This window comes from Dermochelys coriacea, chromosome 7 (assembly GCF_009764565.3).
Source record: "Dermochelys coriacea isolate rDerCor1 chromosome 7, rDerCor1.pri.v4, whole genome shotgun sequence".
Lineage (NCBI taxonomy): Eukaryota > Metazoa > Chordata > Testudines > Dermochelyidae > Dermochelys > Dermochelys coriacea.
Genome location: NC_050074.1, coordinates 94,159,744 through 94,171,063, shown reverse-complemented (window position 1 = coordinate 94,171,063; position 11,320 = coordinate 94,159,744). Strand labels below are relative to the sequence as shown.

General features: G+C 40.5%; 1 protein-coding gene across 2 annotated transcripts; it reads left to right on the top strand.

The window, feature by feature from the left end:
• The first annotated feature begins 331 nt into the window (after nucleotides 1-331).
• Nucleotides 332-9,007, top strand: SLC35G1 (solute carrier family 35 member G1). Of its 2 annotated transcripts, XM_038410255.2 has the most exons (4): nucleotides 332-641; nucleotides 5,967-6,147; nucleotides 6,757-6,779; nucleotides 7,385-7,521. In XM_038410255.2, exons 1-4 carry the CDS (start codon nucleotides 401-403, stop codon nucleotides 7,450-7,452), a joined length of 513 nt encoding a protein of 170 aa, XP_038266183.1. In that variant the 5' UTR covers nucleotides 332-400; the 3' UTR covers nucleotides 7,453-7,521. The 2 variants fall into 2 exon arrangements, with proteins under 2 accessions (XP_038266183.1, XP_038266182.1); XM_038410254.2 differs by having other exon boundaries at nucleotides 6,757-9,007.
• Nucleotides 9,008-11,320: the final 2,313 nt, after the last annotated feature.

Below are 11,320 nucleotides of genomic sequence, written 5' to 3'. Positions count from 1 at the left end.
ACGGCTGCTACTCTGAAACCCTCCTGTTCAGTCCACTTTAACTACCACCAGCGGAACCTCCGCCGCGCAGCCCGAGCTTTGCGGGCCCTGCCTCCGGGGGAGAGAGCGGGGAGGAGCGGCGACGCGGAGGTAGGCTACCCAGGGACTAGGGTCGCTCCCCGGCTGAGGACAGGCGAGGGTTAGGTATCTGACGCGGAGGGAGCCCTTTGGAGGCTGGGCGCCGGCGGCCCACCCTTCCCGCCGTGTCAGGGCTGGGCAAACACAAGCCTTCCGCAGGCGGCAGCAAGCCCCAGCCCAGGGGGCGGTAGCTGGGCGGGGCCACCGCATGCGCAGGAAGCCGGGTGCCAGCCGGCTGGCCGGCATCAGCAAGCAGAGCCAGCGGGAGCTCCCAGCCGGCCCCATGGTGCGGCACCTGGGGAGCGGCGGTGCTGCTGCTCCCCCCGTAGGAGGACGGGGGCCGGCGACGCCGCCGCCGCGGAGCGAGGAGGAGGATGCCGGGGGCGCGGGGCAGCACCCCCAGTACCAGGCGGTCGCCATGGAGGCGGCGGCGGGCGCCCAGGAGCCCGGAGGCGGCGGCAGTAGCTGCTGCTCAGGCTCTTCCCGGCCGCGCTGCAGGCTCCCGTGGGCACGGAAGACGCCCGGTGAGGAGGGGAGCCCGGCCGGCGGGGGAGGGGAGCCGTGCCCTGCCCTGCCCTGCCCTGCGGCGTGGGCTCCCCGCCCCTTGGGGGGACACTGCCAGGCGGAGGAAGCGGGCACCAGGGCACATCCGACACGGGGACTGGGCGCAAGCTGTGCTCCTGGGGCCGCTCCCCTGAGGGCGCCAGGCAGATGGGGGCGCGATCCGATGTCTCCAGGGACAGTGCGGGTCGCTGTGGGGCAGCGCGGCCGCGGTCTGCCCCCCGCTTTCGTGTGGGCTAGTGGCCAGCGAGCCCTGCGCGCTTAAAACTCATTCCCCTGCCTCACCGCCCGTGCGCGGGCGCGCTGGGCAGCGGCCCATCGTCGGCTTTCCACGATGTTGGGCAACCACGAACCCCTGACACGCGGCGGGTGTGAATCAGGACACGTAGCTACCCGCTTTTGGACGTTTTACCTTCGGTCTCCTGTTCCCTTCCAGAAAAGGAGGACGTGTGGCACCTTAGAGACTAACTAACAACTTTATTTGAGCATAAGCTTTCGTGAGCTACAGCTCACTTCATCGGAATAGTGGAATGCATCCGATGAAGTGAGCTGTAGCTCAGGAAAGCTTATGCTCAAATAAAGTTGTTAGTCTCTAAGGTGCCACAAGTACTCCTTTTCTTTTTGAGAATACAGATTAACAGGACTGCTACTCTGTTCCCTTCATGCTCTCTTGTTTGTCCCATTAACCGGGGGGTTAAAACCACCTTAATTTGTTAAAGGTACAAGTATAGAGAAGTGAAGCCCAGATTGTTTGGACTCACCATCCTAACTGTCCTTAGCACTGTATAACTTCATGTTTAAAGGATCCTTTAGGATCCTCCACAGCATTCTGCAGAGGTTCAGAAATATCACTGTCTATTTTACATACTGGGAAACAAGGGGACATAAAGCTTCAGAGACCTCTCCTGCCCAAGGCCACATAGCAAGTGAGCGTCCAGAAGACTGAGAAAGCCCTGGAGTTCCTGGTTCCTAGCTTAGTGGTTATTTAACAAGACTGAATTTGCCTTACCCCTTACATCAAGGTCTCTGCTTTTCTTTGACCAAGCACTGAGATTGGCTTCCATAGAGCTTATCTTGTGGGGAAAACGTGTGCAGAGGGCATTTGTTCTTGGATTGTAAACTTTGTGTGCCAGTTCTGAGTAAATTAAAATGATTTAGAGATAACGGACAATGAACTTTGGCCATGTGAGCAATATTTTCTGAACCATACTCTGCTTATAATGAAGTATGAGGGAAAATCCACATACTTACAAGGCCTACACTATGAGGCTTCATTGGTAATACAGATATTTTACTTCACTTTATTTTCTCTGATAGTCTGAGGTCATTTTTTATATTTTATAGTTGATTATTTTTATTAGAGCCGCATGAAATTCTTGTTTTTTTTCTATTTTTAGATTTTTGTGCTATTTCATTTTATTCATATCGGTTGGTCAGGTCCTGCTTCCTGTGGGGATGGGAGATGCTGCACTACTCACCCTGTTCTGCAGGTTCACCCAGTTTCTCACTATGGGCACTGCAGTCTGCCCATGGGTCACAGTGCCACTCACTCAAATCCCCACCCCATCCTGATTGTCAAAGGGCAGCCTGGCCAAACCTGAGTGGTGCTGCAATCCCATGCCAAGAACAGGGAGCTGGGCCCAGCCCTGTGGGGCAGGAGCCATCAATGTGGGAGAATTTTTCATTTTATTTAATTGTATACATTTTTTGTTTTTCATTTTATTTTGCAATTGTGAAAAACATGGGGCTCTAGCCATGATCCTGCAAAGATCCTGCAAAGCACTTATGCAAGTGCTTAACTTTAAGCATGTGAGTACTGTAGATGGGTTCCTCACTGACTGAGCTGTGTTATAAACAAGGGTCCATGTCCCGAGCTTGTCTTCTGGAATTTGGGAAGTCCACAGACACAAACTTATTCGTGCAGCTTTCCTGAGGTCTGCCAGATAACTCCTCTCTTGTGAGCATCCTAAGACATGAAGGTTAGGAGCTTTTTTTCTGGTCTTGGAGAGCATTCTTGGTCAATGTCCTTTACCTTGACTTGCCACCTCTCAACTGCCCACTCCATTTTGTTTTGCAAAGTAAACATTTTATTTGTATGTATTTTGCAAGTATAACAATTACACATATGAAACTTAGACATGTTAAATGTAAATGTTCATAGTTTAGAAGAAGAAAACTGAGTGGGGCAGGGTTAGGAGGTACCTGTCTAGAGCTTAAAACAAGGGGTGGAGGTTGTCTAAGGGACTGGGGAGTGGAACTGATTAGGGAACGGAATTAAGGAAACTATAAAAAGCTGCTGTAACATCTGCTCTGTTTAAATCTTTACGCATCTAGTAGCGAAAGCTCAGGTGTCATTTAAAGCTTTCTTTGCCTATTCTCAGAGCTTTTCAAGCTGCTAGGCAATGATATTTTTTAACTGAATGCATGTTTGTTGGAGTGGTTGAGTGTCATGGTGATAAAGGTTAATATTTGCAGACTTCCATTGAGTTGGGTAGGAATGTTGCTTTACCATACTTTCTTCTTGACATGTTCTTTGAAAGAAAATAAACTTGAGCAACTTTAATTCTCGTGTGGGGAGGGAGGGTCTTATTTAATTTTATTAGTACAGTAGTAGTGTATTGAGACGCACTGTTTTATTTTGTAAATTCTTGCTTTGGTAATCTGAGATACCACTGTTTTCAGTTCTAGTGTTCTCTGATATCTTTTTATTTTTCTGACAGTCCAGTGTTAGGTCATAATGGAGGAGTGCATTTTTCAGACATGCATAGTACACTGGATAGATTACTAAAGCTAAGAGTTCCCAGAAAATTTTCTTTTTCTTCAAATCATAAGCTTATACTAGATGTGGGAGCTCTTGCTCTTGCTTTAATTTGATTGGCTGTCCACTTCAGGGTTCCCATTATTTTGGTTGACTTCTACTATTTGTAGTAATCTAACAGGCTACATGCAGGAAATGAGAATGTGATATTCTGTTTTTGTGCTTCCCTCCCTGGACCAGCATGGGTTTGGATTTCCTCTTTCAGCTGTAGGTCACTGAGTCTCCTTACTTTAATCTAATATCTCAGGCAATAATTTTAAAGTATGTGTGAGCGAGAAAGAGACTGACTTACTTGCACAATGGGGTCAATTATATTATTCAGGGATTAAAATTTACACTAGTCTTCAATTGCTAAAAATTCTAGGCTAGTGCCAGAATAGCATAGAGGGATGAGTGAAAGTTTTAAGGACTGCTTTCTTATGAGCTACTAGAGCTAAAACAAATGTTGCAATCGACTGGAAATGTCATTCATTTCCCACTCTAGTGTGGTGTGAGATTTTGAACCTTAAAGTGACATCATTTTGGTAATCATGTCATAAAACATTAGGCCAGCCTGGAATCCCGTCTGTTAGATGGTATAGAGCAGTTTCTTAACCTTCGAGTCATGATTCCAAGGAGGGTCAAAATGGGTCGTGAACAATCTTTCTTAATTAAATATAACAAATCCCTATTTTGATTCTTGGTTGCTTGCTAGGCAACTTTCTGCTGTGTCCTGCCACATCATTCCTTGTGCTCCATGAGATCTGTAAGCCTCCCTGCCTCCCCCATTAGCTAAGAGGAGCCATCTTTAATCACAACTAACTGCTTTACAGAGTGGCTGTTCCATTTATTATCTTTATGTGGTGGCATACAAGTTTGGGTCACCATAAAATATTATGCTTTTTTTATATGTACAATCATTTTTTCCCTTCTAATGACATGAGAACTCCTTGCTAATATTGTACCCTTGAGATTCTAACTTTCCTTCAGTTAACAGTTCAGTGAGTAGAGTGTTCATCTTATTTTGCAAAGAAATCCTGTTTTCTCTGGAGGCATGTTGCAGGTCACCAGCAGTTCATCTCCACCCCTTTTCCCATTTTGTGAATCACTGGGGGACATGGAGGGGGACCAGGAAGAGGGAGAAAAATGTCACTGAAGGGTGCCTGAAGTAGCAGGGAGCCTCAAGACCAGCAAAGAAGCAGAGTTAGGGACCTTCTTAAGGGAGGAAAACTGGAAGATGGAATCAGATGAATTCAGGGATGAAACTTCTGTGTCTATAGAACTGGCAAAGATACAAGGACTGTTTAACGAGACCATGACAATTGAACATCTGACCAAATTTAAAATTATTTTAATTAAAAATCTTTCTATTTTAGTATCTGTTACAAGAAAATATTGGTAAACCCCCAAAACTCCAGAAATCCATAGAATAAGAATCCATAGAATAATTAAGGGGGTTGTATTATGATGAAATATGCATTGCTTTATACTTGTTTATGTAGACGATGTAAGATTCATATTATACGTAATGAATCATTTCCTTGATTTTAAGCACTTAGGTTTTTTAGATGGTGTGATACGTAACTGTTGTCATTTAGCAACCTTAACTGGCTTTTTAAACAAAGATTTTTGTCTTTGGAATTTTAATGAAGTAAGGTGACGTATATGCCTTAAGGTTCAGTGTTTCATGACCTGGCAGGAGCCAGTACACTTTCAGAGTTATGTTTTCTAAGCCTCAAACCTAGAGCAGTTGTCAGAAAGAAACCTGATCCATGTAATCAAGTGCTCCCCAAACTTTTCACATTGTGCCCCTCCTCCCCCGACAAGGGTTAAGGGGGCCAGGAGCAGGGCCACAGCTGGGGGCTGAGGTGCGGAGCTGGGCTGGGGCCAGGGCCCGGAGTGGAGCTACGGCTGGGGATTGAGATGGGGGCGGGGCTGGGAACCGAGTCACGGTCGGGGGCTGGGGCTGTGCCTGCACCTGGGGGCAGAGCAGGGCTGGGTGGTACTCCCCCGCCCCCCTGGGGGGCTGGCTTGGGTCTTGCCATGCCCTCCTGAATGTTCCTCCATGCCCCCCTAGAAGGGTGTGCTCCACAGTTTGGGGACCACAGATGCAATGAATTTCTCAAATTACAATCAAATATTTTGATATTAACCAAAAATGTAAACCACTTAAGCTGACAAATAAAATGTGATTTGTAAGAGTGTAATGCCATTATGTATTGAATTTCACCTCCTATACATGAGATCTAAGAAAATATTAATAAGGGGCTATGTGGTGGACACAAGTGACTTGGGATGTACTTACAATGAATAAAAGTGGTAGTTTTCTCTTGTTTTTTTTTTTTTTTTTTGCCTTCCCACTCCTTGCTGCTTCCCCCGACTCCCCATATAACTACATCATATGGACAATCATAATTTCAAATACAACTGAAAAACCTACTATTAGGTAAATTACTGTTAGTTACTAACTGGAATTTATTATCTGTTGCAGGAACAAAGAAGAAATTCACCTGCCCAGGACTTGGCCTGTTTTATACTATATTGTCTGCCTTCCTTTTCTCGGTGGCTTCTTTATTTCTTAAAAAAATTGAAGATGTTCATTCAGTGGAAATCAGTGCATTTCGATGCGTTTTCCAAATGGCATTTGTTCTTCCTGGTTTAATATACTACAAGTAGGTATTGCGTCTAAATACAAAATCTTGTGAGGTAGCTAATGTTCTGTAGGTAATATTATATACACAGCTATAATTAACAAAATTGGAAAGTAAATCTGACTGCAAGTATTATTTTAATTCAGGCTTTAATTGAAGAAGAGAAATGTCTCAAGAAACATTTGTAACTTCTCACTAAGTAAATAGCATTGTTTTCTTAGTGACATTGAGATTCAGAAAACATCTCTGAAATATTTTGAGCCTCTGAGCAGTAGGAGAAAGGATTATTCCAAAAATACCTCACTGAAACTCTGAGATATTATCCTTAAAAATAGAAAGTCATTAGTAGGATTTCTCTTTTTATATTATTTTCTATGGAGTTATTTTGCAAGTACAATAATGCCTACCTAGCACAATGGGATCTTGATTCTGAGGGAGGCTTCTGGGTGTTACAGTAATCCAAAAAAAATCTCTGGAGAGAGCCAAATTAAGGTATTCTGGCAGTTTCATGATAAAAAGTCCCTCATTTGAGGGTATGAATGTAGTGAAATGTAATTAAATGTTTGATTATGAATCATCAGGCTATGAGATCAATGTGATTATATCTTTGTTTTTCTTTTTAATTTTCAGAACAGGGTTTTTGGGACCAAAAGGTAAACGAGTTTTTCTTTTCTTTCGAGGATTCCTTGGCTCTGGTGCAATGATTCTTCTCTACTATGCTTTCCAAGTAATGCCTCTAGCTGATGCCACTGTTATAACTTTCAGCAGTCCAGTTTTTACATCGTTGTTAGCCTGGATATTTCTCAAGGAGAAATACAGCCTTTGGGATCTTCTTTTTACCCTCTTTACGATCACTGGAGTGGTGCTTATTGCAAGACCACCTTTTCTATTTGGATCCAATATTATAGGGATTGAAGGAAGCTATACAAATCATCTTAAAGGAACAATAGCTGCTGTTATAAGTGCAGTGTCAACAGCTTCAACTTTTGTTATATTAAGAAAGATGGGGAAATCTGTGCATTATTTTTTGTCTATTTGGTATTATGCAGTAATTGGATTAATTGTATGCATTGTAGCACTGTTTGTAATAGATGAATGGACTTTACCATATTGTGGTACAGATAGATTTCTCCTAATATTAATTGGACTGTTAGGGTTGGGGGGTCAGATATTTCTCACAAAAGCATTACAGATAGAGAAGGCTGGTCCTGTTTCCATAATGAAAACTATGGATGTGGTGTTCGCTTTTATCTTACAGATTCTTTTCCTCAATCATCTGCCAACTTGGTGGACGGTGGGTGGTGCCCTTTGTGTAGTAGCCAGTAGCTCTGGAACTGCCATTCGTAAGTGGCAACAAAATTCAAAAAAGGCTAAAGAAAATGAAATCTAGCAAGTCAGACGCTTTCATCACAGAAACAAAGATAAGCATCATAATCTTGGGAATATATATTTTATAGTAAGATATATTTTATTTATTTAAAATATTTCATTTATTTAACTCTTACCAAATTGTCCCCAAGAAGAGGAGTCAGCTGACTTTCAAGCAGCATAGCAAATATTTTAACTAGCTGGTTCAGCATATGCTACTCAGTGTCATACTGAGCAAGGCATTGGTGTATTTTCACAGATCTTGCTGTCTGTTTCCTGATTGCTGTCTTAAACAGGCAGTAACTGTATACAGAAGTTTGGTTTTTTTTTCTTTCCCACAAACTAGTGTTGTTCCTTTAAAATTTTTGGGCCTGATTCTCCACTTCTTACACCTTGTATAGTCACTTACCCATCTCTAAAGTGGGAGTAAAAGTCTACCATTCTAAGGTAGTAGTTTGCATTCATTTACTACAGGTATAACTGAATAGAATATGAGTAAGGCAGTGGAGTCTTATTTTTTCTTAACTCTACTCAAATTTTCTATTTTTAATCTTAGTGTTTAGTGACGTAGTTTCATGAATACACTTACTCCAAGCAGCTAGGGCCCCATTCAGCAAAAAGAAACAACAACAAAATAATACAGCTTCTGTACAACAGGCATGCAAGGCTGATACATGTGGCAGCCTCCAAAAATCTCTGCAGAAAACAGAAGCTGGATATGTTGGGATTTTTCTTAATTGGGTTCTACATAAACATATGCTCTTTAATCTTCCATATTATTTTTGAAAATTCTTTTGTTTTTCTGATTATCAAAAGAGAGCAGGGCTGATAATGCCAAAGTAAATCTGAAAACTATTTGCAGTGGCTTAACGTAACATTGTTAGTTAACTTTTAATTTAAAGTGACTTTCCCAATAGACCAAGTCACATTGATTTACTATTACTTTAGTTGCTACAATTTCAGTGATTAAAGAAAATGGTTGTTAATATAGCCCTTTGTGAGTTGACCATTTCTTATGCTACAAAATGTTATGCTGTAGTTGCACTATCCTTAATTCTATGCAAAAAATTTTATTTGTATTTTTTTAGGTATTTAATTTAGATTACTCAAAATGCTGTTCAAGAATTTTGTTTAATACTTTGTATAAAATATTTTTGTGGAAAAAAAAAAAGTTGCACTTTTCTTGGCTGCAGTTATGTTTAATGTTTTATTGTAAAACCTCCCATTTCTTGTTTTCACTAGCTAATGAAAGGTATTTAGAGATTCCACAAACAGCACAGCGTCATAGTGGAGAATATACAAAATGTACCCTGCACTCCTCACATGTCATCTTTAATGTTTGAAGACTACATTTTGATAGCAATGACTACGGTAATATTACAATATAGAGTCCAGTTTCCCAGTTGTATGGGCAGGAAGAGAAGATCACTATAATACATAGTGACAGGTTTCAGAGTAGCAGCCGTGTTAGTCTGTATTCGCAAAAAGAAAAGGAGTACTTGTGGCACCTTAGAGACTAACAAATTTATTAGAGCATAAGCTTTCGTGAGCTACAGCTCACTTCATCGGATGCCACCAAATGCATCCGATGAAGTGAGCTGTAGCTCACGAAAGCTTATGCTCTAATAAATTTGTTAGTCTCTAAGGTGCCACAAGTACTCCTTTTCTTTTTTTGATAATACATAGTGGTTTCCCAAAATGGATTGTGATCTACTGGTGGGTCTCAGTCCAATTGAGTTTTAAGATGGATTTAATTTTTACTTTGCTGAGACCCTTTACTCTGTGCCCTGTGGAGTTTCAGCCATTTACATTGTTTCCTCTTCTTTTCTGAAAGAGGAAGATCTTTTATAGTCGTAACCCAAGAATACATCCTGTGTGTGGAAACTGACATAAAATAATGAATATAGTCTTATCCTGATGCACAGATATTTATACATGTATCATCACTTTCATGAGAAATTGTTAAAACAACTGTTGCATTCCACTCTGCGGTGGTTTGGGTGAAGTGATTCCTGCATGTATAACACTAGTAAAGTGCTTTAGGATGCTTCTAGAAGAAATGAGCCATATTTGTGTAAGATTGCCTCAGAATATATGCTGTGGGTTTGAGGCTGCTTTTGTTGATGTCAAGATCAAAACTCTAGGGAAAGGAATTAAGGAAACTTAATAAAGATGAAAATATAACAATGATCCAGTTTCAACAATACAGAATCGTAAGTATTATGGAGGGTTGTCTTTTTTTAGAAATTATGTTGAAAATGTTTGAATCATATATTGTTCCTGAATTATAAATTGATGCATATGATTTAGTAGCCTGCATTACTGAAGAGAGGTTTTGTTGTCTTATACACATATTTACTTAAGTATAGAAAATATGCCTGTCTGAAGTAGACAGTTTATTGGTTTAATAACTTCAGAAGAAATCTTTCTCAAGTTTTCTTCTTCAAACCTTCACCTTAAGTGTAATTTACTGTCTATGGTAAATGAGATATAGCAAGTTAGTCTTAAAACTGAAATTTTTATTAATGGTTTTTAAAACAAACATCTGTTAGCAAACTGGCAAAGTAATTTTTTTTGTCCAAAACTGTGATTTCTTTGGGGTTCTCCATGACTATTCACACTCATTATTCCCAAACTTTCTCACAATATTGCGTATATAGAAAGAAGGAAAACAATAAACCTGGTTTTGCGGTCTGTTTGAACTACAAAAATTTTGTTTTCCCAGATGTTTTTGGGCCTGATGATGCAAGGTATTGAATATCTGGGTACCTGCATCTCCCAGTGAAATCGGTGGGAGTTGCAGGCATTCACTATCTTGCAAGATATTGCTTATATTGTGTTACTTTCTTTATGAATTGAGTTAAGCAAATTTCTTTTATAACACTTTTTGCTCTTTAAAAAGGGCAATGCCTTCATTTGGATTTAAAAATTTTTTTAGATGGTGGTTGCTTAAACAATATGGACGGGAATACCTTGATTATAGTGAGATATAGCAGTGCTGATATATTTATTCTGTTTATAAAGCATGATTTTAGGCATCTACAACTTGTCTTTTCAGATTCATTTTTAATAGTGTAAATCATTAAGTGTGGTTTTTGAAGCACCTCAAAATAGATTTTTTTAAACCAATTTCTGATGCTTTTTTTTCCTTAAACTATAGCTAAAAAGTTGAATTTGGACAGTTTTTTGAAGAAAATGGTTATGAAATGGATAAAATAACTGCCTTAAAATGCAGTAGCTGGTGAAAATGCTTCTCTTTTAATAAGTTATACAGGGCATTCAAATATCTGCTTTTCAGAAGCTTACACTGCAGACTTTAAAACTATATCAGATTGAAATTGAGTTGTCAGGTAGCTTTTCTGGCCCAAGGCTTTTAATTTTTCCCCCCCTTTTCCCTCCCCTCTCTCCTCCCCCTCCCGCCCCAAGAAAATATTCTTATTCTGGAAAGGAATTTTTGAATTATAGAGCAACAAATTTCTCAGGATTTCAGGTGCTATTTTTCCAACTTCTAAATCAGAAACATGACATTAATGTTTAACATCTTAGTGTCTTAAACCATTTTTATGAAATTGGACAAATGTACTGTATTTCTTAGGAATTTTTTTCTATGGAATATTATGCACTATTACTGCATACAATTTTTATTATAAAAAGGTCTATTAAAATCAATGGAACACTTGTAACCACTGATTTCAGTAGCTCCTAAATAGAAAAAATTATAAATAAATAAAATGTCTTGCACAAAAATGCAGGGTCAAAACACTACATTTTTACTGGTGCATTGACTGGAACATATGCTATTTTAGTAGGCAAAAATCCAATTAAA